General features: G+C 43.5%; 1 protein-coding gene and 1 long non-coding RNA gene across 2 annotated transcripts in view; one reads left to right on the top strand and one right to left on the bottom strand.

The window, feature by feature from the left end:
* Window positions 1–6159: 6159 nt before the first annotated feature.
* LOC101678804 (translation initiation factor IF-2-like) overlaps window positions 6160–27194 on the bottom strand; it is a 69374-nt gene continuing 48339 nt past the window's right edge. Inside the window, exons 3-5 of the mRNA XM_045078935.1 lie at window positions 10758–10825; window positions 8960–9155; window positions 6160–6411 (exon numbers count right to left, since the gene is read on the bottom strand). Of these exons, the coding sequence (XP_044934870.1) occupies window positions 6391–6411; window positions 8960–9155; window positions 10758–10825 (285 nt within the window). The 3' untranslated portion in view covers window positions 6160–6390. The remainder of the gene's footprint in view (window positions 6412–8959; window positions 9156–10757; window positions 10826–27194) is intronic.
* Window positions 12979–24907, top strand: LOC106007015. The gene is made up of 4 exons (XR_001181479.2): window positions 12979–13437; window positions 15444–15497; window positions 23736–23765; window positions 24391–24907. It is a non-coding gene; the product is annotated as an uncharacterized LOC106007015 (long non-coding RNA).

Below are 27194 nucleotides of genomic sequence, written 5' to 3'. Positions count from 1 at the left end.
CGTCAGGAGCTCGGTTGCAGCGGGTCCGACAGCTGACTCATGGGATGCATTGGTCGCCGAACTTAGTTCCCCCCGAGTTGTTGACCGTTTTCGTAACCAGACGCCCATCTCTTGCCCCCCAAGTTTCAGTTTTCGCCTGCCACGTAAGCGCAGCCACTCCCGGAGCCCCGGCCCCGCTCGCAGGAAGGCGCTGTGGCTGTGTGTCTTGCATGAGACTCGAGGACACGTCACCCTCCCTTTCGTTATCGGTGAAATGGGGACCGACCTGGTCCCTCCCAGCCCAGAAACGCGGGGATTCACCAACTCGCTTTTCTCCCTTCCGTTTACTCCCTTCCAAGGCAGGAGTTTCCAGGTGTTTTATCTTTGGCCAACAGTCCACTAAGCACGATTTTCTCATACGAAATTGAGAACCACAAAACGGGGTGACACGGTCCTGATTTGAGGATGATGATAGTTTGGCAAGCACTTAACTGCGTGCCCTACCCCGTTCCAAGTGAGGCACTCCTTTAACCCTCAAAAACAATCCTTTTACAGATACTAAAGAAGAAATTGAGACGAAATAACATTGGACACGTGATCGCTCAGGTGTGGGGCCGGGATTTGATCCCAGATAGTGCAGATCACCCCAGGCACCTTATCGTGATTACCAGAAAATAAAGACAGAAGTAAAACTTGAGAGGAAGTGACATGGTATATCAGGATTTTTTTTTTTTAAGGAAGGATAATTTTTTTTTTTAAGATTTTATTTATTTATTTGACAGAGATCACAAGTAGGCAGAGAGGCAGGCAGAGAGAGAGGAAGGGAAGCAGGCTCCCTGCTGAGCAGAGAGCCGGATGTGGGACTCGATCCCAGCACCCTGAGATCATGACCTGAGCCGAAGGCAGCGGCTTAACCCACTGAGCCACCCAGGCGCCCAGGAAGGACAATTTTTTAATGTAGATTTTAAAATGTTTTCCCTTCATTTAATATTCTCTCCCACATGCTAGGCACTGTATGTGAGAAAGCCTCCTGCCCTCAGTGAGCTCACAGAGATGACAAAACAAAGGCTTAGAGAATCCTACTGTCTGAGGTCAGACTGCTGGAAAGGGCTTGAGTCTGGGAGTCAAACCTAGAACTAACTGACCCCATAGTAGATGCTGAGGGACAGAGGATAGATTTTATCCTGCAAACATGCGACAATTGAATAACGTAAAGTCGAGGAATCACTTTCAGATGGTTTGTAGCGAGACAAATAAGGACTCAAGGAGGCAACAAGGCCAATTCAGAGACTTTGTGTTCAACTAGGACAGAAGGCAGTGGCAGTGACTGAAGTGGAGGGAAAGGCCTTCAGATGTTTAGGGAGATGGAATCGAAGGGCTTAATGACTAGATTTGGAGAGACAAGTGAAGAGGGAGGCAAAAATGGCTACCAGGGTCCTAGCTTGGCGGACTGGGTAGACAGCAGTGACTCTCTCCTAGAGAGAGAATACAGGAAGAGGAACAGGTTTGAGGAGGAAGATAATATTTGCCTGTTAAGTGGGACATGCGAAAGGAGCTGTCTGGTGGAAAGTTGGATATTTACCTCTTTTGACTGATCTGTTTTGTAATATCCCAACTTACATTTTCAAAAATAACACATATTAAACCAAAAAAAGAAAAAAGGAAACATAATCAGGGAAACTTCCTAAAGCTGACATGCTAAGAATATAACATTTGTTAATGATTACTTTCACAGAACAACTTGGTTGATCATAGAACACTATGGTTTTAGCGAATGAAGCATTTTATGTAAAATAAAACTGTTAAATGAATAAACATGTAAAATTGTGTTTTCATTAGAATATATAGAAAGTATTTTAAGCCACGGGTACAGAAATGACTGTCTTAAGAAGATGTGTGTAATTAAAAAGATTTTTTTTTTAAAGAAAGACTGGGGGCACCTGAGTGGCTCAGTGGGTTAAGCCTCTGCCTTCGGCTTGGGTCGTGATCTCAGGGTCCTAGGATCGAACCCTGCATAGGGTTCTCTGCTCAGCGGGGAGCCCGCTTCCTCCTCTCTCTCTCTCTCTCTGCCTGCCTCTCTGCCTACTTGTGATCTCCGTCTGTCAAATAAATAAAATCTTAAAAAAAATAAATACATAAAAAAAGAAATAAAAAGAAAGACTGGAGAATAGAGAGATTTAAGAGGCATTTAAGTAAAGCCTGAAAAGGTGAGCAGTGAACTCAAAGGACCTGAGTATTAATCAGGAACGACTGATGGATCAAGTGAGTCCCGTGAGGGTGGGGGCCACAGCTGCCTCTCATTACAGGGCTACACCTAGAACAGTGCCTGGCAGGTAGGCAGGCAATAAGCAATTCCCTGCGGGGTCCAGGATGGGAAAGCTACAAATGCCTTTGGCTATGGCAACTGGGAGACTGGGGATGTGTGTGAGGCAGATGGCAGGTAGTGAGTAAAGAAGTGAATCGGAGGTGGGACAGGGAACACCAGGACTGAGGGCGTCTCTTCCCAAACATTTGACTGATAGATGCAGTAGTAGTTAGAGGGCGGTGTATGATTAAGGATTTTTTTTTTTTAAGATGAAAAAAAAAGTGAGTCTATTTATTTGTTAAAGGTAAGAGTCAATGGAGAAAAAACGTTTGAAGTTACAGAAGATAAGAGAATTATAGGAGCAAGGTCTCTGAGAAGGCAAAAGTGAGGTACTCCAGAGTTAGGAGAGATTAGCTTTGGACTGATAGGAAAGCAAGGAAGAGGGAAGGACCTGTGTGGCCACATAGACATTTCTAATAAAGGAGAGGCTTAGGAAGAGCTCATCTGGTGACCTCTCTGTTTCTCTAGTTTAATGAGCTTCTACTTGGAAATCTCCTCTGGGGAAGAGAGAATGACGTGTAGATAAGTCCACACTTCATAAAAGCTCAGTATATTTATGTAAAAAAGTAAATATCTTCCCTCAAAGGTGGGTAAATTGAAGAGACACTTGACCACAAATCTTGGAGCTCTAGTATAAGCAGGTATGTTGCAAAAGTAGATGGGGCTAATTATTTCCCCCAAATAGTTAAATTACAACAACTCTGGGGTGCAAGTAAAAACAAAATTAAGAAGAAAATGACATGTAATTGCAAAAAATGTGAACATTTAAGACACTTTAACCACATAAGATACCCAAAAATGGACGAAAGGGAGGAATGTCCTCCTTTATTAGGATGGCAGAAAGAAAAGGAAAGGTAACCTCAAAAATCAGAGAAGCAGGCACGCCTGAAACTAAAGTAACTTTTATGTGTCAACTATACTCAAAAGAAAAAAATAGAGAAAAATCTAAATATCAGAGAAGCAGGGATAATTAATACTTAATTTAATTGTTTAAAAGATGTAAAATACGGTTTGGGGACAAAAATTGACAATAAATTGAAATTGGGAAAGCACAGTAGAATTGTAAAGATTCAGTAAAGTTTAGGTTTCCATGAACAACATATTGTTAAATCCTCAGTGACTACATTCCATGATAATAATAATAATATTGTCTGAGGGGCACCTGGGTGGCTCAGTGGGTTAAGCCTCTGCCTTCGGCTTGGGTCATGGTCTCAGGGTCCTGGGATCGAGCCCCGCATCGGACTCTCTGCTCAGTGGGGAGCCTTTCCCCCACCCCCTGCCTGCCTCTCTGCCTACTTGTGATCTCTCTCTCTCTCTCTGTCAAATAAATAAATAAAATCTAAAATAATATAATAATAATATTGTCTGAAGTTCTAGGAATGTCATGAGATGCCATTTTTTTAAAGATTTATTTTTTTAAAAAGATGTTACTTATTTGAGAGAGAAAGAGAGCAAGAGCATGAAGAGGGGCAGAGGGAGAAGCAGACTCCCCACTGAGCAGGGAGTCAGATGTAGGACTTGATCCCAGACCCCAGGATCATGACCTGAGCTGAAGGCAGATGCTTAACCGACTGAGCCACCACCCAGGCTCCTCAAAGATTTATTCATTTTAGAGATAGCGCATGAGCACATGACGGGGATAGGTAGAGAGAATCCCAAGCAGACTCTGTGCTGATTGTAGAGCACAATGCATGCTCGATCCCACAATCCTGAAATCACAACTCCAGCCAAAACCAAGGGCTGTTCACTTAATCAACTGCACCAGCCAGGGACCCCTTCAAATGCCATTTTGGATGATTCCTATAGACTTGAGACAATGCCCAAGATTATGTTATAAAATAGTGCTTGCATTTAACAATAGACACACATCAAGGGTGCCTGGGTGGCTCAGTGGATTGAGCCTCTGCCTTTGGCTCATGTCATGATCTCAGGGTCCTAGGATCAAGCCCTGCTCGGGCTCTCTGTTGGGCAAGAAGCCTATTTCCCTTCTCTCTCTGCCTGCCTCTTCCTGCTGTGATCTCTCTTTCTCTGTGTCAAATAAATAAATAAAATCTTAAAAAAAGAAATAGACACACATCAAAATAGATATGCATGACTTTGAAAATTAAAGAATCTTAACACTTGCTAAGAAAACATTGGAAAGCAGAGCACGTGGGTGGCTCAGTCGTTAAGCATCTGTCTTCCGCTCAGGTCATGATCTCAGGGTCCTGGGATCAAGCCCTACATCGAGCTCCTCACTCAGTGGGGAGCCTGCTTCTCCCTCTCCGACTCCCCCAGCTTGTGTTCCCTCTCTCGCTGTGTCTCTCTCTGTCAAATAAATAAAAATAAAATCTTTTTAAAAAAGAAAACATTGGAAAGCATTGTTATAAAACTAGATTTTAAAATATTTTGTTTGAAAAAGACATTGGAGAGCATTAAGAAAAGACTCTATTACAATTATCACATGATCTCACTGATAGGAGGAATTTAAGAAACAAGACAGAGGATCATAGGGGAAGGGAGGGAAAAATGAAACAAGATGAAACCAGAGAGGGAGACAAACCACAAGAGACTCTTAATCTCAGGAAACAAACTGAGGATTTTTGGAGGGGAAGGGGGTGAGAGGGATGGGGTGGCTGGGTGATGGACACTGGGGACTGTACGTGCTATGGTGAGAAAAAACAACAACAACAACTCTATCCTTCAATGACAGAGCAAAGGGAAACAAAGAGTAGCAATGTGATTTGAATTAAGCAAGAGTTTGATTCTGTGATAGAAACTGAGAACCTGCATGTGCCTACTGATGCCTTTTAAAAATTTTATTTATGTATTTGAGAGAGAGAAAGTGACAGAGCATAAGCAGGGGGAGTGGCAGAGGGAGAGAGAGAAGGAGTCTCCCAGCTGAGAAGGGAGCCACATGTGGGACTTAATCCAAAGACCCCGAGATCATGACCTGATCCCAAGGCAGATGCTTAAGTGACTGAGCCACCCAGGGGCCCTGGGGAGGACTTTGTGGTTAGTGTTTCATATGGGTCTGGAATAGACTCATATTTCATCCATTTAATACCTGTTCAATACTTAAGCCTTTACCGCATACCACCCACTTTTTAAGTGTTGAAGATGTTCTGATCAAAATAAACAAGTCCCTATTCTCATGAAATTGATCTTCCAATAAGTGAGTCAACAGTCAGTGTTGTCCATCACACCTCAAATTCAAGGTCCAGAATGACTATAGAATCTTCATTCCAGACATCAGAGCAGAGGAAAGGAATGGAGATTTTTAAGATGCGCATAGCCCAGAACTTACATATCACTGACTTAAAGCATGGTCATACGACCACACATGGCTGTAATGAAGGCTCAGAAAATGTAATCAAACGGCTGAGTAACTACTGTAGAAGGGATAACAGGATATGCACGGTAACTAACACTCTGTGCTATCATCTACAAGTGAAGTTTAGAGAAGTTTCAGCTTAAAGCAAAAGGGATCATGATAAAATTTCATATCCTTTTGCAAGCATATATGAAAACTTAAACAGAGAGTTCTGTAATAATCTTTTCTTAAGAGGACAGAAAAAGTGGTGAGAGGCTTAAACTATAGAATAAAACTAGCTTAGATGCACAAAAGATTTTATGACAGTCAGGTGATTAGGACTATGTATTACATGTGTGTTGCGACTAACTGGATTCCATCTTGACTATGATGACGAGTATTATAGAATAGGATTTTGTGTGTAAGTAATATGTACATTTTCTTTTTCTGGGCAGAGAGTCTACCCTTATCACCATATTCTCTATGACATATGTGAATAAAAACATTAAGAATTATTACTATATCTGATTTGATATGGAACTTGACTTTTCTCATTCCCAACTTTAGAAAATTATAATTGGTACTTTTTAGTAAGTGGGGCATTTGATGGTCCTGACATTCGTATTTAAGAAAACAATCCAGTGCCTTTTCCATCTGTCTCTTTCCACACCTTCTGAACTGTTCTCCTACCTTCTCTCTTCTCGTTGTATGAAGGTTTCTTCTGGCCCACTGAAGTCAGTTGAGATGAGAATGTTCATTTATTTGAAATGACGCTCTGAAAAAAATTTTAAAAGGTGTTAGTTCGGGGCGCCTGGGTGGCTCAGTGGGTTAAGCTGCTGCCTTCGGCTCAGGTCCTGATCTCAGGGTCCTGGGATCGAGTCCACATCGGGCTCTCTGCTCAGCAGGGAGCCTGCTTCCCTCTCTCTCTCTGCCTACCTCTCCGACTACTTGTGATCTCTCTCTGTCAAATAAATAAAGAAAATCTTTAAAAAAAAAAAAAGGTGTTAGTTTGCCATACCACTAGGGCAGTTAATGTTCATTGAACAGGTCAGTTCTGGCCCTGAATGTCCATTGTGATTACAACTCAACACAGCAGGGCACTTTCTAGGACGAGTGCTAGGAAGGGCCTACAGTTTTAAGAGCCTTGGATTTTTTTTTTTTTTTTCCTTTCCTGGAGGCTTTTCTCTTCTTTGCAGTTTAATGGCTTCTTTGCTTCCCGTTGCCTTTGTCTAAGTGCTATAGGAAATCTAAAATCTTAGCGCACAGCTGTTCAGGCTCCTGGTTTTCTAAAGCAGATGCCAGCTTTCAATCCAGATCCAAAGGTTATAAAGGCATGTGATCTACACTCAACCAGTTTCCGGAAAGAGTTGCCTAGCACACTTGCCCTGGAAGTAAACTCACTGCCAAATCCACTTTAGAACAAGGCAAAGTAGAGGGGCACCTGTGATGGTTCAGTCAGTTAAATGTCTGCCTTTGTTTCAGGTCATGATTGCAGAGTCTCAGGATCAAACCCCACATCAGGCTCCCTGCTCAGAAATGATTCTGCTTCTCCCTTTTTTTTTTTTTAAAGATTTTATTTATTTATTTGACAGAGAGAGATCACAAGTAGATGGAGAGGCAGGCAGAGAGAGAGAGAGAGAGGGAAACAGGCTCCCTGCTGAGCAGAGAGCCTGATGCAGGACTCAATCACAGGACCCTAAGATCATGACCTGAGCTGAAGGCAGCGGCTTAACCCACTGAGCCACCCAGGCACCCCTCTGCTTCTCCCTTTGCCCCTCACCCTGCTTGTGCTCTCTCCCTCTCTCTCTCTTTTAAATAAATAAATATACTCTTAAAAAAAAAAAAAAACAAAAGCAAGGTAGAGTATAACTAAATAATGCTTGCAGTTGTTTTTTCCCAATCTTGCCAATGCTAACCCCTTCCCCCCACCAAACTTCACTATTTCTACTTGTTTCACTTGTGTGATATCTTGTTGCTTTGAAGATGTGTCAGTGTTTGATGTGCCAATTTTACTCTTAAGATGGAATTTTTGGCCAAGCTGGCTTACTGAAGTTAGAACTTTTTTCCTGTAATGATTTAGTGTGTTCCCCTCAGTGTCTTCTGGTAGCCTTTTTGACAGCAGCCTCCTGAAGTCAAGCTGATATTAGAAACACTGTAGGAGGAGCAGTCTCATTAAACTTGACAGCAGGGAAAAGTTTAAAGAAGTCTTCTTAACCAAGTTTGTCCCCTAGAAACAGAGCTCATAGGTTTTAGGGCACAGTCTTTTCCTCATGATGACTCTATTGCCCTATTGTGGAGACAAATCGATTTTTATCCTCACAGCATGGAGCGCACCCTGCACTACCTCTAGAATTTTCCATCAGAAGGGATTAGGATGGGCAGACTGGATAGATGCAGGGACCAAGAAATTTGTCTTAAGGGACTCATTTGTAGAGAAAGTGAACTTAAACAATGACAACAACAAAATGTACAACTCCGATTGCATGTGGGGAGGGGAGTGGAGGAGCTATGGTCTTGGCCTCTCTGTTGAGCAGGCCTGGCTTCTTTAAGGTGCTCCTTTGAGTGATGCCCCACATCCCACGAGCTATGTCTTCTCTGCTGTACTTACTATACAGATAACATAGAACACTCTTCTAGGGGGAAAAAAAAGTAGTCTGGTTATAGAGTCAATACTTGGCCAAGAAGAGGCAAAGAAAAACTGAGGAGAGAAGTGCTAACCGCCAAAGCCAGGGCCCACACCCAGTCTGCCTGTCAGAGTGCGGGAGCTGCCCCAGCTGGGCCATTCGGTCAACCTCTACTCATGCTCTGGGGCTTGTATCCAGCAGAGCCTGCTGCCAAGCTTCTCGGACTCCCTTACGCCTGGAAAACTCTGCATCTTGGGTGCAGTCCTTGCGTGGTGCAGCCTTGCATCACATTGTAGGAGAGCTGCTTCCCCACCCCACCCCCCACAGTAAACGAGGCACACCCCCCAGGGCAGAGCTCTTTTATTCAGGTTTTGCAACCTCAGGCTAAGTAAGATGCCTGGTTTGCAGCCGCCTCAGACACTTCTTGAATGAATGGATACATGAATGAAAAAGTTACATCTGAGAAGAGCAACAATCACAATTCAAGACCGATTATACCCATTCCTTATTTTTCCGTATTCTCTATTCTCTTTTGTGCCGCTGCTCCTAGTTTCTGCTGCCCGATAGCATTTTTTCCAACAACAGCTATTTTCTGATGCTCTCGAGAGTGTGTAGGTGAGGACTGCGCATGCGCCCCAGCACGGCCAAGGCCGCAGCCGGAGCGAGTCTGGCCACGGGAGCCGGCTGAGGGCCGCTCACCTGGGGGTGTAGGTCTGGACCCGCAGTTCTGGCTGTCAGCGGGACTCCTCCAGGTTTTCGCAGGTCGTGACTTCTGAGGCCTGAACATCTGGGCAGCTTCTTCATTCCTCCATCAGGGGCCTCCATGCCGAGGCCGGAACACCTGGGACTGGTTGTGTGTCCCTCGGGGTGTGATGGCCTCAGAGTGCTCGGGCTTCTTATTGGACACAAATATAAAATCCCAGTGGGTTTCACTTTTCTGGTAAACACGAGTAAAATTAAAATGTGGGGAAGGAAGGGAGAGGTATGGGGAGCAACGTTTCTTCTCCCCACCCCCAAAGCCAGCTCCTTCACTTTCTGAAGTGGGTGGAGATCATCACCTTACCCCGGATCGTGGTAAATTTGCTGTAGCCAAATCTCAGTCTTCCGCACTACCTGGCTTCGAGGCAGTCCCCCCCGCCCCCCACCACCACTCCCGCTTGTTAGAAATCCATGTTAGGAAGAACATGGATTTCTGCAGGTGCTTTCAGAACCAAATTTGCCATTGGATATGTGCATTTTGTGATGTTTTGAATTGAACATTTGAAAATAACATTCACATTAAATCAAATTCAGGAGCAGTCAGAGAAATCTCCTAAAATTTACATGCTGAAAACATCACATTTTTCTAGTGATTACTTCGGTAGAGCAACTTAGAATCTGTGGTTTCAGCAAATGAAGTGTCCAGTGTAAAATGAAACCATCGTGTGAAAAGAAAACTTTAAGTGTTACTGTCATTGCTACATTTAACTAGTAATTTTCCTGCGAACGTGCACTGGGAAGTTCTTTACATGCATATATAATAATTAGCCTCCAAAATCTCCGGATGCGGTGATATGAAAGGCCCTCAGGGCAACTCTCCACCTGGCACCACTGACCCATTTGATCCCATTACGTAAGGATTTTCCCTTCTCCTGGGAAGTAGGTGGAAGGGGCATGCTATTTGCTATTGCCTATTAAAAAAATTTTTTTTTTTAATTTATTTGACAAACAGAGATCACAAGTAGGCAGAGAGGCAGGCAGAGAGAGAGAGAGAGCAGGTAGCAGGCTCCCCGCTGAGCAGAGAGCCCAATTCGGGGCTTGATCCCTGACATCATGATCTGAAGGCAGAAGCTCAACCCACTGAGTGACCCACGCACCTCTACCACCTATTTTTGAAGCAAAGTGTGCCAAGGTCTGTGTGCCCTTCCCCCAGGAATATCAGGGAGGAGCCTGCCACATCTGCAAACTCTGCTTAGCTCTCTTTGGGGTAGAAATCATGCTTTGCTGGCACTTTATGTTTCTATAAAAGAATAGGGAGACGCTTACCCCTCAGAGTCTATGGTGAGGTTAGAAGGCTGTTTAGTTGGCCATTGTGATTAGGTCTCTTCAAAGGAGAAAGAAAGAAACAGTCAGAAAAATACACCTTTCCCTGTGGGTATCCCTACAGGAGCTTGACTAGAGGCCAAACAATCAGAGTGAACAATGGCGATTCTGAGGCTTAGGGCCGTTTGGATAATTAATTATAATTAAGCAGTAATTAATAATGATTTGAATAATTGCAGGTTCCCTACCTTCAGGCTGTGGTTTGGAAGCAGCAACACAGTGAGCCATAATGGAGCCCGAGCCAAAGGGGAAATTGGCAATACTGATCCCATCTTCACTAAAATTGTTGGTATTTTGTTCAATATAGATTTTTAAAATAATTTTATTTTTCAAAACATGCTATTTATTTGTTATCTTAATTACTGAGTGTTTGTGCCCCCTTACATAGGGATCCTATGGCAGGTGTCTCACTTACCTCTCCTCAGGCCAGGTCTTAAGCCCAGAAACAATAGGAGGGGGTATCTGGATACGGCTTGGCCTGCCCTGGACAGGGAAAAGAGGGAGAGTCAAACCCTTGGACTAGTCTCTCTGATCCTTGGTATCTTGATATTTCCAAATCACTGAGATGAGAATAATGCAATTCTAGTCAGGGATGGAAGACAGCCCAGGTCTTCTGTGGACCACTGTTACCACATTATACAGATGAGAAACAGGGGGTCAGTGCATGTGACTGACATGCCTGAGAAGAGAGATCCAGAAAGTGGAAAGTGAGGACTTGATTCCATACCAGGTCGACTCTGGGAGTCTGTGCTCTGAGAGACTGCCCATTCACTGTGTCCCCACAAAAATGATTAATGATGTATTTATTTTCTCTGAACATCAGGCCAGCTAAACGTCACAACAAAAATATCTTCTGTTAATTTTAACAACTTTTTTCCTGGTACAAAAGTAATATATATTCATTGAAGAGAAATAAGAAAATACACAGAAGTGAGAGAAATCAAAATAAATCAAAATTCTACCCCAAGAACCACCATTAGCATTTTGTTGCATCTCCAAGTTTTATTTTAATAAAGATAAATTATATGCATACGATTTAAAAATAAAATGATGATATACACGCAGTTGTTTTTAACATACTTTCTTAACAGCATCCGTGAGTATCTGTTCCTGTCGTTGATTTTTTGCAGAGTAATTTGCAATAGATTCATAATATGCATTCACCCATTCATGAATATTTATTGAGGGCCTACTACTCTCCAGGCAGCGACTAGGCAGGCACTAGAGATGCATCAGTTAACAAAATAAAGAATTTTTCCCTCTAGGGTTGGAAGGAAGACCTTTGACAAATGAATGAATAAATATGTGTCAGTTAGGGGCACCTGGGTGACTCAGTCGGTTGAGTGTCTGCCTTCAGCTCAGGGCTCAGGTCATGATCCCAGGGTCTTGGGATCAAGCCCCGCATTGAGATCCTTACTCAACAGGGAGCCTTCTTCTACCTCTGCCTGCTGCTCCCCCTGCTTGTGCTCGCTCTATGACAAATAAATAAATAAAATCTTTTTACAGGAATATGTGTCAGTTAATAGGGACACTGTTTTGGATGTTGTAAGGGAGTCTTCTGTGATTAGAAGCTGTTTAGGGCTGAACTGTATCCTCCCCCACTCCATTCATATGCTGAAGTCGTGACCTCCACTGTATTTGGAGTGTATTTGGAGATCATGTCCTTATGACTATAGTGTCCTTATGACTGTCTTTGGAGATAGTGTCCTTAGAGAGGTATTAAGTTAAAATTAGATCATTAGGGTGAGCCTTAATCCAAAACTGGTGCCCTTTGAAGAAGTCTGGACACAGACATACATCGAGGGAAGATCACGTGAAGACACAGGGAGAAGACAGTCATCTATAAATCAAGGAGAGGGACCTAGAACAGATTTTTCTCACATGTGCCTCTGAGAAAACCAGACTTTTCTCACTGTCTTGGACTTCCAGTCTCTGGAGCTGTGAGCGAATTCGTTCCTGTTGTTTAAGTCGCAGTCTGGGGGCTTTGTTAGGGTAGCCCCAGCAGACTAACGGGGGCAGAGAGTGGTCTGAGCGCAGCGAGAGGGTTCAAATCCTGCAGGATCCAGGGAATGGTGAGTGCCAGGGCCCTACAGTGGAGTTTGCTTGCTTTGCTTTAGAGGAAAGCAAGGAAGCCAGGTATTCTGGAAGGGTCACTGAGGGGAGAACGGAAGGTGATGAGGTTAGAGGAGGAAGCAGGTACCACTAGGTCCTAAAGCAGCCTGCCGGCCTCACAAAGGACTTCAGAGTATATTCTGGGAAATAGGAAACTGCTGGAGAACCTCTGGACCTGACATATTTTAACAAAGGGCCTTGGCTCTGTGAGGAGTCCGGTCTAGATGTATCAGAAAGTGTGTAACCCTCTTATCAATCAGTGAAATTATGTAGCAGGGCCTGGTGAAGGTTTGCAGGGGGAGGCAGGGGGCGGGGCTTCAGGGACACTGGCCCCGAGTCCTAAGCCCTGGCTGTTCCTGCAGCATCCCACTGGGCTGTCCCACCCCCCATCTGAGAAACTGGATAAACCATCATTTTAAACCAGCCTCAGACTTTTTTCCATGAGTCCTTTTCCACAGGGTCATTCACTGAGTTTCTTCCGCCCTGTTAAGGTGTTAACCCTTCCTCTTGCTTATCTCTTTTCCCTCTTTCTGGAGCTTACACCCAAGTTCCCAATCCTCAAGCTCCCTCTACCCCAGCTCAAGCTCACCGGCATCAACTGCCATCGGCCAGAATTCCATCTTCCTCTTCTCTCTCCCCTCTGCCTCCCATTCCCTCCCACCTGGCTTCCTCTAGGGAAAGGAGAAATGGAAGTGTTATCCCAGATCTGCAAGTGAAATTTCAGGGAAGTAGACAATGTCCATGAGTCAGTCAGGGGACTGAAGTCAATTTGAAGCCTCACGCCTTCTGTCAAATCAGATGTAATGGCCCCAGGGGCAGTAACTAGCTTAGGGTTGGACCGAACTTCCACCTGTGCACCCCTCTAAGGAAGCTTTTGTTAGTTTCCAGACTCTTCTTAGGCTCCTGAGGGGTTTTCTGTCTTGGCAGGAGCCCTCATCAGTAGCTTCCTTTAACGATGCGCATACGTTTGCCTCCTGCTGAAGGTCAGTACTGTCCTCCCCCCAAGGCCAACTGCCTCTATCAACCTGTACTTAATCTGCTCTAGGCTGTGTTTTGACTGTTACTTGCTTCATGAAACGAAGGGATCAATTTGATTCTCTTTCTCCAGTGCAATAGAAACACACAGAACTGGAAAAAAACCAAATGGATGCCATTAGTAAGGGTCCCAGTTCCGCCCAGACGCTTGGGCTGGTCTGTTCACCTGAGCACAGGTGACAGCTGACGTTATAAAGACCGGCAGCTGGATAGAGCCAAGGGCAAACACCCCAGGCTTAAGAAGGGGAACACCAGGAGGGTCACGGGCTGGGGTCCTTGCGGTCACAAAGGACCTCAGTGCCTCCAGGTTATACCTGTAAGTACAGAGAAGCATTGGTGGATTTGAAGAAGGAAGATGATTTCCTCCCAACTTAACTCCGTGTCCCATTACTGGGCCATATCTGCCGAGAATGATGAAACAGTAGTTTTAATAAATCCTCTAATAATTCCCTTAATCATCTTGGGAATACTATAACCGCATTGAACTGAATGTGTGGGGGGGTGGGTGGGTACACGTGGGTTGAAATTATTTACTTCTTAGATACATTTAAAATACACCACAAATGTTGTAACCCTATTTTGGCATTTCTTTTTCTTCTTCCTTTTGTTTGGTGTTGGTTTGGTTTGCTTTAATATGGAAGTGGCCTGTGCCTCTCTTGACCTCTGAAAGGCCGTATGAAAACCTGAAACCGAGGCAAGGTGACAAAGTCTGGTCATTCACCAGACGGGCCTCCTCATGTTACTTCTTTACTTAGAAAAATAGTGTTGTTGCAGAAGATCCAGAGTCGCAAATGTTCTGCCCAGGCCAGTCGGTTTCTGAATGCTTAGATTTTTCATTTCACTGAGCTGTCAGGGAATTTTCTAGACTAGAAATATCTAAGCGAGACCAAAACAAAACCTCCAGTGTGAATGCACATCCTCCAGGTTGAGGGAGAATCAGATAAGCCTTTGGGGTGAAGTGAGAGCAAGGCAGCTGATTTTCACCCTCCGTGGTCATCTCACAATCAGGTAAGGTGAGTGGAAAGTTACACAGGTTTTGCTGTATATTACCAGATTCTCAGTCTTCTTTGCTTGAGCAAAATGGCAAAATACCTCGTGTACTCTGTGAAGAATGCTCATAAAATTATAGTTTGATCTTTGTAACTGCCATTGCTATCTTAGACACTAACGCGCCTCTGTGTTCAGGCGAGAAATGACAGCATAAAACTTATTAGCGATGCTTGTACTTCAAAATATTGCTGTCATCTTGAGTTTGAGGGATCATGACCCTGGCTGTATGTAGTTTTAGGTTCCCCAGTGATGCCAAATATATTTGTGTCAACAAACACCGTTCCAAAATACCGGAGTTCAATTTAGCTAAATACCAGGGGACTGACTCAAATTACGTTGAAGGAAAAAAAAAAATATATCTTTAACTCTGATGGCAAAACATTGAAAACTCAGAAAATCTGTGTTAGGGACTTGGAAAGTAGTAAAATGAGACATTTCCATAAAGGCTAATACATTTTGTATTTTCTTTAGTTCTATTATTGCAACGCTTTTTAATTCCACATGTGAAAATGCTGTTTTTACCAACTCATGGCAGTGTCTAATTAATTACTCTGTAACACATCATTGTTGTTAGAAATGCACAAGTTTGCCTTCTATTGCAGAACTATACAATATAGTGAGATACCAATAATCATAGTAGTAATCATCATCAATGTAGTAAGTAACTGTAATCGAGTACTTAATATGATTTGCTAAAGGTTTGTTAGTTAAGCACTCCCATGGGTTATTTTATATAAGCCTCCCAACAATCTCATGGGCTAAGAAAAGTAATTTAATTCTTATTCTAGTGAATGGCTGAGATTTTTATCGAGAACTTACGATGTGCCAGGTGCTGTACAGATATTAACTCATTCATTCCTCATGACTCTCCACAAAGTAGGTGCTCTCATTCTTCCCATTTTAGGGATGAGAAGACTAAGGTACAGAGCTGAAGTGACCTGCCAAAGGCCACAAATCTGTAAGTCACATGATGAACCCTTAACTCTGGCTCTAAGCTTTACCTCTTCCTTACTAAACAGCTGCTCAACATAAATTACATTTTCTTTGAGCCTTTTAGGTGCCAGGCTCTGTATCAAATGATCTTCGTGTGGTCATTATTCTTCCTGGAGGAGCTCATTGTTTTCCCATTTTTCAGATGAAAAAAGCCAGGCATAGGCCATTTGCTCAGGGTTCAAAGCCTGGTCTGGCCTGATTCCCAAGCTCATTCTCTTCCATTTTATTGCACAGAAAAAGTTGGTATGGTTTCTAAAGTGAATGGTGACTCCAAGGGAAAAGTCAACACCTAGTGGGAACCCAATTAATCAGATCCTGAAGTAGGAGAAACACTGCCTAAACACAGCATGCTGTCCGTTAGACACACAGGAGCGGAGAACTGGATGACACCCTCTCCCTGTGTCACCCTGCCCCTTCCTGGGTGAGCACGTGAGGCTGCCGTCTCCAGAAACCAGCCCTCGCAGGCCTCCAGCAGCCCTGGGGCAAGTCTGACTTGTTCCGGGCTTGCCCAGGTTGGACGACATATGGTCAGAATCCATCCCCACGGGTCCCAACTCCACATGTTTTTAAGTCATTTGTGTAGGCCAGTAGTTGGAAAGGTCCAAGTGACAGGCCAGCAGTAGGAGGCACAGGAGAAACCGTTTCTGCGGAGTGAAAACCAGCCTGTAGCTTTCCTGTTATTCATTTTGGGTTTCCTCTTCCTTACTATTGAACATTGTTTGAGGACTTACTTAAGTGCTAAACTGCAGTCACTTCTATTTTCTTAAATTACTTCTTGACATACATTCTTAGCCTCAGCTTTTGACAGCAACCTTTCAAAAATTTGGCAATGGTGCCAGCCCAGATGTGTGCACTGCACAAAAGAGTATCGCTCCTGAAAAAGAGATGTTGCATTTTCCCGAACTGTATATACACCCCTGTCCCTTGTCTTTTCTCTTCAGCAATGAGTCTTTTCACACAATCATCTGCGTCATTTCTTCTTTCTTCTTCTTTTTTTTTTCTTAAAAATTTTATTTATTTATTTGACACAGAGAGAGACACACAGAGAGAGGGAACGCTAGCAGGGGAAGGGAGGAGAGAGAAACAGGCTCCCCAGTGAGTAGGGAGCCCGATGTGGGGCTTGATCCCAGCACCATGACCTGAGCCGAAAGCAGATGTTTCGCTGACTTAAGCCACCCAGGCACCCCTCAGTTCTTCTTTCTGAAGTTATCTCAGTCTATTGTAGTTTACATATATGTATAGACATTTACATAATCACAAATTGACTTACAATTCTTGAGGCCTCAGCCGGGGCTCACTGTGAATGATGGCCCCTAGGATTATTCCATATGCAAGTGCATAACCATACCCACCGCCCCCTAACCCCCACAGCTTTGTACTAGAAGAACCAAGCACTGGAGCAAAGAACACGGCAACAGAAATTTCCTTTCCTTATTTCTCCTCTGCTTTATCCACAACCCTTTCCCTTATTTCTAGGTTTTAGCATTGTGACTTCTAAATTCTTTCTCTGCTATTGCAGAACCTGAACAGACAAACAAAATAGTGTATCTACTTATGTGCCCAAGACAGAATCAGTTTTTGGCTTATTTGAAATAGGTTCCATTTATTAGTATTATTTAATTAAGGTTTTCTGGGAGATTATTGCTGTGGTGTAAATTTGGTTCATTTGCCAAGGTTACGGTTGCTTCTCTTATTGGAGAAAGGTCATGAAGTGCTGGAGTTTGCAGACTTGGTCCTGAGAGGTGTTATGTTTTGGTTGAATAGACATTCTGTAAAGTTGACATAGTTTTTGAAAGCAGCTACAAAAGTTGTCATCAAATCCTAGTATTATAATAGGAAGAAAGTCTGGGAAGGGGGTCATGTGATGCACATTGCTGATTTTACGCAGGCCTATTCTATTTATTTATTTATTTATTTGACAGAGATCACAAGGAAACAGAGAGGCAGGCAGAGAGAGAGGTAAGCAGGCTCCCTGCTGAGCAGAGAGCCTGATGTGGGCTTCATCCCAGGACCCTGGGATCATGATCTGAGCCGAAGGCAGAGGCTTTAACCCACTGAGCCACCCAGGCGCCCCAACGCAGGCCTATTCTAAGGCTCAAATAGATTAAAACAACACTCACCTTTCCATCTAATCAGGAAATTTGTTTTGTAAAATTTTTAAGTGTGCCACAAAAATTTTTCTAGAGTTTTCTCTTTGCTGACTTGGATCCTAAAAGCTGAACATAGAAGGTAGCTGAATTTCCTCATGCTTCCTTTTTCCTACTCTTGCCTTTTTAGACACACACACGCACACACATACGCACACACACACACACAAACACACAAGTATTCATGAATGCATGTCAGATTTTCTACAGGACATATGATGATTCTGACAATCAAAAGAAAAAGAAACACAATAATAGGTATATACAGAAAGGTTATATGGCACATAGCAGGTACTTAATGAATTTTGTTGAAGTGAAGTAAAACACATTTGAAAACATAAATTGTAAAACATCAAGGCTTGTCCCTCCTTCTTTTTAAAAAATTATCTCTATACCCAACATGGGACTTGAACTTACAACCCTGAGATCAAGTATTGTGTGCTCTTCCAACTGAGCCAGTCAGGTGCTCCAAATTGTCCCTTGGTTTAAGAACATAGATATAGCCTCAGGACATAGTCAATCCCATAAGCCAAGATCTATGCACAGGTATTTATTGCAGAGTTAGAACAATGAAAACACGGAGGCATTGTAAATAAATAATTAAAAGAGAATTATGAAACAAATGGTATATCCTTGAGGAAATTTTTTAAAAAGATTTTACTTATTTGAGAGAGAAAGAGAGAGCAAGCAGGGAGAGGGGCAGAGAGAGAATCTCAAGCAGTCTCCATGATGAGTCCAGAGCCTGACACAGGACTCGATCTCACAACCCTGAGATCATGACCTGAGCAGAAACCAAGAGATGGATGCTTAACCGACTGGCCACCCAGGCAACTCTATCCATAAGAAAATATTATGCAGCCATGTAAACTATACTAATAGCATGTTTTAGAACATGGAAATATGCCTATGACATAATGTAGAATTTACAAAATAAAAGGAATAACAATTTTATTTCAGTATAAGTTGAGCTCCATAAGGGTACACTGAATAGAAGCGAAACTGGAAAGGAATATGCTAAAATGTGAACAGTGTTTACTGTGAGAACAGTGAGACTCTTTATTTCTGCTTATCGTATTTCAAAATTTGTCTCAAATAATGAAGATGTATTAATTTGATAATTAGAAAAAATTAAAAACTAGAAGACATTCCTATGGACAAAATTTATCCATACAGCAGCTCAAAATCAGTGAAAACATTCTACATTTATGATATAAGCTAAACCCATCGGGGAGTTTTAACTATAATCTTCTGAGAATCACATAATCGAGTTTCCATAATTCCTGCAGGTAATCTATTCCCAAGTAGAGTGATTAAAAAATGTCAAGCTTACCTTCAAATGTTTTGGTTTCAGTTTCAATCCATCATGAACTGGTGACTTACGGGAATATGTGTGCTGTCGTATTCTAACATCTTTCTTTTGCTAACAACCTACCATACCATCTCTTCCTCTGTTTTCTTATTTTATGATCTCTGGATTGTTTTACTGTATCATTCTATTATCTCAAGTTCTTGGGGTGCTCATTCTCCCACTTACTATCTCCTGACTCCCTCCCGTTGGATCCTTTCCTCATGTGGTCTGTAATTTTTTGTTGTGAGCATATCTTTAGCGAGGTGCATTGTTTCTTTAAATGTTCCATGGGCCTTGAGTTATAAAAGTGCCCTCAAAGAGAGATTTTGCATTTGCTTCAGCCACGGCTCTCTGGGACTCCATCCCTTTCAGGACCCCCCCCCCTTTTTAAAAAATATGTTATTTATTTATTTGACGGAGAGAGATAGAGATCACAAGTAGGCAGAGAGGCAGGCAGAGAGAGGGGGGGGAGGCAGGCTCCCCGCTGAGCAGAGAGACTGATGCCGACCTCTATCCCAGGACCCTGGGATCATGACCTGAGCTGAAGGCAGAGGCTTAACCTACTGAGCCACCTAGGCGCCCCTCAGGGCCCATTTTTATACTAACCTCTAGGGCTGGGAGTCTTATCTCATGTGGACAGTATAAATTCAGATCTTAGATCATTGCATGGGGTTTCCACGTCTTACACACAAAGTTGCAGAGGCATAAACTTCCTGTGGGCCCTGGGTACGGTGTGGGTAACATTTTTTTCACAGAGGGGTCAGCTCTCCCTGGGCTGTGCTCTGAAGCAGAGGTCTTGATTCCAGCTTCCTACCTGGTGTGAGCCCTTGGTCATAGCCTCTGTCTTGGTAATGCCAGCCCATGGCCCTTAGGACCTATGTCTGGGTATCGCGGCCCTGGGACTTCGTTGTCATCTCATACACCTATTGCTCTTGTTTTGAGTTCCATCTTTTGTTCGGTCATCTAGGCATTTCCTTTCAAAAACTATCTATACATTTTTAAGATTATTGCATTTTATTCAGGAATCCTGTGGCTTGGAGTGGAAAGAGCTGCCCCAGCTAAATGTTGAGTCCTCAAACAGTGTCCAAGAGAAGAACGCCTCAGACTGCCTTATTAGCACACCTGCTCTGTTGCTGTCCCCTTTGAAGAGAGTCACAAGAGACTAATCATTACCAACAGTTAGAGCGTCTAAGTTTTCCCAATTTTTCATCTTTTGAAATTAACTCAAGGCTCAGGGCACCTGTCTGGCTCAGTTGGTAGAGCATGTGACTCTTGATCATAGGTCACGAGAACAAGGACCACGTTGGGTGGAGAGATTACTTAAAATAAATAAATTAACTAAAAAAATAAAGGCTCTTTGATGTATAATAGCATGATCTTCATTTCTTTTAATTCTTCACCGGGTAGAAATGCTCTAAGAAGGTCACACTTTATGTGTGTTGAGGCTAAGAAGCTTCTCTGAACTCTATTCACCACCTTCTTCACATCATCAAAAGACACCTTCAACACCAGACCATTATCAAATTCATTCTTAAAAAGCAAATACCATGCTTCATCACAACGAGCAGGAAACTAAATTTACCTTCTGCATCTTTCCCACAATTTTTCTTATGATTAATTCCAAAGTGTGACTTCACCCAGATGAAACATATTGTATAAAGTATGTGGCCGTGGCTGCCCAGTTACCATAATAGGGACCTGAACTGAGCTTCCTCCCTCACGGTGAGTCCAGCCCTGAGCTGAAGCAAAGAGCCCCACAGAAGGAAAGTGAAACCTACCTCAATGGGGCATCCCTCACCTTCTGCCTCCGCTCCATGACAGTGGTCACTGTCACTCCTGAGATCTCGGGCATTTGCACCTACGTCCTCCTTATTGGTGGAGGAAAACTCAAGGTGGGGGTGGGGAGAATCCCGGGGATAGACAAGCACAACCCAGGGACAACTGGTCAAGAGGTTCTGATTTTTATCTACATCAATAAAATGAGTTTTACTCAAATATGTGACACCTAAGGAAAGGGCAATGATTTAAAAAAAAAAAAAGGCATAAAATTTTATTCTTGCTGGGTAGAACATTACCAAGACTTTTGTAAGCTATTTTTGTCACCTGTCACCTCAGTGGCTCATTACTACACACTTCGCTGCAGAAGCTGCTCAGTGCTGAAGGGCCTCAGGTGTTTCCCCAGCAAACCCGGGGCATCCAAGTCAGCCCCAACCTGAAGCCTTCATCTGCCGCAAGTTTTCCTTTGCAACCATGATTTCCACTCAGTGCTTCTCTCCAGACTTTCTCTTAGCTCAGTCGGTGGATCTAACCTTCTCCTGACTGCCCCGAGTCCCAGCTCCACCACGGCTAGAATTCCCACAGATGTCACTGCCCCACCACCGTAAATCTTCCCCCTGTTATTCCTGAAATGAGTCCACAGGGGTTTTCACACGAGCCAGCTGTGCATTTGTCACTTTGGCTTCCGTGGACCATTGGCCACAATGTTCTAAGTCATAACAGATGAACCAGCGTGATTCATGCAGGAATGGTAGAAATGACTGTGACGAGTCTTCGGAAAGATAAACATTACTGGGTACCTCACTTGCGATGGAAAACTATTCCGACATAGAAAAGGCATCTGAATTTATGAGGCTGGCATAGCTATGGTGTAGCTACTAATAGATGGGGGTTTTCTCACAGTGTGGTAACAGCTTTATTGCACGATAGCCCTTGTCATTTATTGCTTCTTATGGCTATAAACACTGAAACGAGCATATTAAGCCTTGACTGGCTGACTTGGATTTGTGATATATTGGATCAGAAATGGGTGCTTGAACCATAGCCTTTTAATTTATGGTGGTGATTGGCTGGACTGTAAATTAAAAAACATAACTAGAGAGCACGTAGGAAATGGAGCTGCTTCCCTAAATTAGAGTTTCTGATTTGCTTGTTATTTCAGCCCCAAACACTGCTTGAGTTGTGATTTTGGCCCTATAATTTTGTAAAAGTTATATGGACGAATCAAAAGGGCTAAGTAGATAATTTAGAGCCCGGGAAGTCTCTTCACATGGCTTCAGCCTGAAGAGAAGGACCTGTCCAGGGTCATAGTTCCACGGGTGACGGACGAGCAGGAAACAGCAGGGAGTGGAAAGGGAAGAGGCCATGAGCAACAAGTCTATGGTACAAAGAGGAACGGAGCTGAGCTGGTGACAGAAAGCGAGCAGAGGAGAGAGGGGCCAGGCCTCCAGGTTTGGTCCATGCCTGGGCACAGGATGGTGATGCAGCATGGGCCAAGAGCACACGAAAAACGCAGATCTGCAAGGTCATGGCGCTGAGGGATGGCTAGTGTGTATGTTCGAGAGATGGTCTGGGGTCACCTGATGATCCCAGAGGAGAGCAACTGAACCTGGCAGGAAAACCACTCCGAGAGGGATTATTGATTATTGGCTTCTTTGCAATATTTAGTGGATATACTGGATCTGGTTTTAAATATTCCCCTGCCCCCTTTTTTCTCTTTCAATTCAAGGATTGGTTGAAGCTGAGACAATGACTTTTGGGAATAGGTGGGAAATTCTAAGTTGGCGCTCATGGGTCCTTACTCAGAAAACTCATAAAAATCCCGAGTAGACACAAGGTTGAAACATGAGAGGCAGTAACACAAGATAGAAGCTGAAATAGGGGGAGGAGGTCAAAAGAGAAGACACTGAAGTCCCTTCAAATGATATTTCTCCCAGCATTTGAACTTTTCAAAATCTCACTCTCCTCAGGTGATCCTCAAAAACATAATTCATTTTCTATTTAATGGCTGACGAAGGGCCATCAATTTCCCACACAGGCCACGTGATAGCTAATTTTATGTGTCAACATGACTGGGCTAAAGAATGCCCAGGTAGCTGGTAAAGTATTATTTATGGGTGTTGTCCACAAGGGCGTCTCTGGAAGAATGAGTATCTGATTCAGTAGACTGGGTGAAGGAGGCCCACCCTCACTGGGGTGGGTGGGCAGCATCCAATCTGCTGAGGGACTGAATGGAGCAGAAAAAGGTGAAGGAAAGACAAATCCTTGGCCTTCTCTTCTCAAGCTGGGATGTCTACCTTCCCTTGGACATCAGAGATCTTGGTTCTTGGGCCTTTGGACCACAGGACTTACACTAGGCCCACCATTACCCACCACACACACACTTCAGACAGACTCAATTATACCACTGGTTTTCCCGATTCTCCGGCTTGCAGAGGTCAGACTGTGGGACTTCTTAACCTCCATAGTCACATGAGCCAATTGCTATAATTCCTACAATTCCTACAATGTATACACTATGATACATGCACATACAATGTATATATATTATGACACACACACACATTATGTCCTATTGGTTCTGTTTCTCTGGAGAATTCTTTTTTTTTTTTAAGGTTTTATTTATTTATTTGACAGAGATCACAAGTGGGCAGAGAGGCAGGCAGAGAGAGAGAGGAGGAAGCAGACTCCCCACTTGACCAGAGAGCCCAATGCGGGGCTCGATCCCAGGATCCTGGAATCATGACCTGAGCTGAAGGCAGAGGCTTTAACCCACTGAGCCACCCAGGTGCCCCTCTCTGGAGAATTCTAACACAGGTCATTTCCTCACATAAAAATCTACTCTAGGGAGAATGGAAGACACACTTAAGAGAATAATCACTTTTCTTCTATTTCTCTTCCTTCCTTTCTCTTCTCATCCTAAATAATTCAGTCTTGAACCCATGAAGTGGAGCAAAACAAGGTATGTGTCTGCAGTGGTAGGAGGTTGCGTGGGGAGCTGCAGGGGCCCAGTGAGGGCTACTAGAGTCTGAGCAGAGAGAACGGGTAGCCCACCAGGGGGGCAGCTTGGTGCAAATGTCAGAGCCGCCCTGAAGTGTTGAGTCTGCTCAGGGAGAGGTGGCCTGGAGATCAGGGGTGAAGGTCCTGGCCTGTGTGGGGTGAGGAGATAGGGTTACCAGATTTAGGAAAAAAAAAAAAAAAGAAAGAAAGAAAGTTAGTAAAGCAAAACATGACACCCAGTTAAGTTTGAATTTCAGATAAACAATGAATATTTTGTTAGTATAAATGTGTCTCAAATCTTGTATGAATTATTTGTAGTTTATCTGAAATTCAAATGTAACTGGACAATCCTGTCTTTTATCTGGCCACATTGTGAGGAGGACATCAACACAGATGGTGGTCTGGAGTGGGGTGTGTTAGCTCCAGTGGGGAGTGAAGAGGGTACCCACGAGGGAGGTGGGAAGTGGCCCAAAATGGGGGGCTTAGAGCCGAAGCCAAGAAAGGAGAGCCTCGGCCCGGGAGATGGGGCAGCAGAGGGACTGTGAGGTTCCTAGGGCTACTGTAACACATGACCAAATATTTGGCAGCTTGAAAGGAGAGAAATCTATTCTCTCCCAGATCCGAAGGACAGAAGTCTGAAAATGAGATGTCTGCAGAGCCCGGCCACCTCCGAAGCCTCTAGGGGAGAATCCTCCTCGCCTCTTCCAGCTTCAGTCCGTTAGCGGCATCTCTAGGCTTACGGCTGCCGAACTCCAGTCTCTGCCTCTGTCTCTAGGTGGCCTTCCCCTCTTCTCCCTGTGTGTCTCCCTGTGTGTGTGTCTTTATAAAGACAGTGGTCCTTGCATTTAGTGCTTACTCATAATCCAACATGATCTCATCTGCAGAGCTCCATTTTCCAAATAAAGTCACATCCACAGTCTCCAGGGCTTAGGATGTGACCAAATCTTTTTTTTTTGGGGGGGGGGAGGGTGGTGCCTACCATTCAACCCAGGACAGTAACATATAGGGAACTGATCAAATAAACAAATATTTTAAAGATCATGCAAGCCTGGCTTTTCCTACAGGAGAACAGTATGGAAAGACATTGAATCGGAATTAGGTGGATCAGGGTTAACTGATGGTTTCATAGATGAGAATAGAAATAATTCTAGATGTAACTGTCTGCCTGTGTGTGTTTGTGCTGTCTATTGGCCAGTGATATGCCAATAGCAAAGAGTACATCTAGTGCCTGGATCTTGGCTTTTAAATACCATTTCCCTAAAGGGGGTCAGATTTCCTTGGAGAAATAGTTGATTCCAGGGTTGGTACAAGGAAAGTGCAAGGAAAGCCTACAATATTTTGCTATACCAGAAAACAAAAAGATACTCAAAGAATGAAGGGGATATGCCAGAGGACACAAAAGCCAGCTGAACGGGCTCTCCAATTGCCAAATCAAGGACAATTTGAGCATGAATGAGAATATCAGTGGATTATAACCCAATGACTACAACAAGAATCTACAAATCCACACCAAGGTACAAGGATGAATAAATAAATGGAAAGTTTAATAAGAAATGGGATCTTTGTATACTTTTAAAGGACAATCCCACAAAATATTTCCCACCTACAAAGGGGAAAAGAGTAGTTTTACAGTGAGGAAGCCTGGCAGACACTGCTTAATGAGATGATCCTGGTGGACGTCAGCAGTAACGAGACAAAGTTAAATCATGCACCACCTGTGGGGATCCAATGAGAGCTCAGCCTCAGTCCTGGGTTCTTCTTGCCAAAAATCCAAGGTAAACTTGAGTTTAATCATGAGGAAACATCAATCAAACCCAAGCTGAGGGTCATTCTACAAAATAACGGGCTGTATTCTTCTAGACTATCGAGTCCAGGAGATTAAGAAAAGGCTGAGCCAGTGTTCCAGTGTGTAGCCGCTAAAGAGACGCAGGTTATCACCCAAGGTAAGACCTGATTCTGAATTGGATGCTTCTGCTCTCACGGCAGCACTGGCAGATTTAGGCAGAGTTGAATGAGCACTAAGTGTTATTAAGCGGTAGTGGTATATCAGTGTGACTTTCTAGGTTTGGGTTGTTATTTTACGGTCATGTAGGAGAGTGTTCTTAGGGAAACAAATATTTAGGGGTGATGTAGAATCAGGTTGGTATCTCAACCTGATTCCCTAATCTCAAATGATTAGGGAAAACAAAACTCTTTGAACTGCCCTTCCAACTTTCCTGTAACTGTTTGTTTAAATCTATTGTTATTGCAAAATTTCAAAAGTGAAAAAGTATAGTTGGACAGGTCAAGAATTACGTTCATAGATGTCCACTGCAGCATTATTTATAGTACCAGGAAAATGAAAACGTGTGACAATTTATACAGGCTGATCTCAGCTGTGTTTAAAAAATAGAAAAAAAGAGGGGCATGTGGATGGCTTATTTGGTTAAGTGTCGGATTGATTTTGGCTCAGGTCATGATCTCAGGGTTGTGAGATCCAGCCCTGCGTTGGGCTCTGCAGTGGGCATGGAGCCTGCTTAGGATTCTCTCTCGTCCTACCTCTGCTCCACACCTCCCCGCTTCTGCCCTCCCCAAACCCCACTCATACACTCTCTCATTAAAAAAAAAAAAAAAAGGTTAGGCGTGCCTGGGTCAGTCTGTGTGTTAAAGCCTCTGCCTTCGGCTCAGGTCATGATCCCACGGTCCTGGGATCGAGCCCTGTGTCAGGCTCTCTGCTCAGCAGGGAGCCTGCTTCCTCCTCCCTCTCTGCCTGCCTCTGCCTACTTGTGATCTCTGTCAAATAAATAAATAAAATGTTAAAAAAAATTTTTTTTTTTAAATTAGAAAAAAAAAGGGTTAGAAAGAAATAATACATGAGGGGTGCCTGAGTGGCTCAGTTGGTTAAGTGTTTGACTCTTGATTTAGGCTCAGGTCACGATCTCAGGGCTGTGAGGTCAAGCCCTACGTTGGGCTCCTGGCTCAGCGTGGAGTCTGCTTGGGATCCTCTTCTTCTACCTCCCCTCGCACACGTGTTCTCTCTCTCAAATAAATGAGATCTTTTTAAAAAAAGTATTTTAAAAATAAAAAAAGAGAAAAATATGAACATGTTAAAACTATGTGTATCTATTTGGAAGGACTATGGCTCCTGTTTTTTTGCAGGGGGACCCATGATATACAGAAAGAATGTAAGTTTCGCTAGGGCTAGACATAGACAGTTGAATTTAATCACAAGCTGAACAGAAGTGAGGACAGTGACTGGATGAAAGAATCTGAGGTATAGGGTAGAATTTAACAATACAATGAAATTGTATCATGTATGGCTTTAATTTCTTTTCTTTCTTTTTTCTTTTAAAGATTTTATTCATTTATTCGACAGAGAGAGATATCACAAGTAGGCAGAGAGGTAGGTAGA

This window comes from Mustela putorius, unplaced genomic scaffold, assembly GCF_011764305.1.
Source record: "Mustela putorius furo isolate JIRA1106 unplaced genomic scaffold, ASM1176430v1.1 tig00000275_pilon_pilon_pilon, whole genome shotgun sequence".
NCBI lineage: Eukaryota > Metazoa > Chordata > Mammalia > Carnivora > Mustelidae > Mustela > Mustela putorius.
The sequence above is the reverse complement of the archived record's forward strand: the minus strand, read 5'-3'. Positions and strand labels throughout refer to the sequence as shown.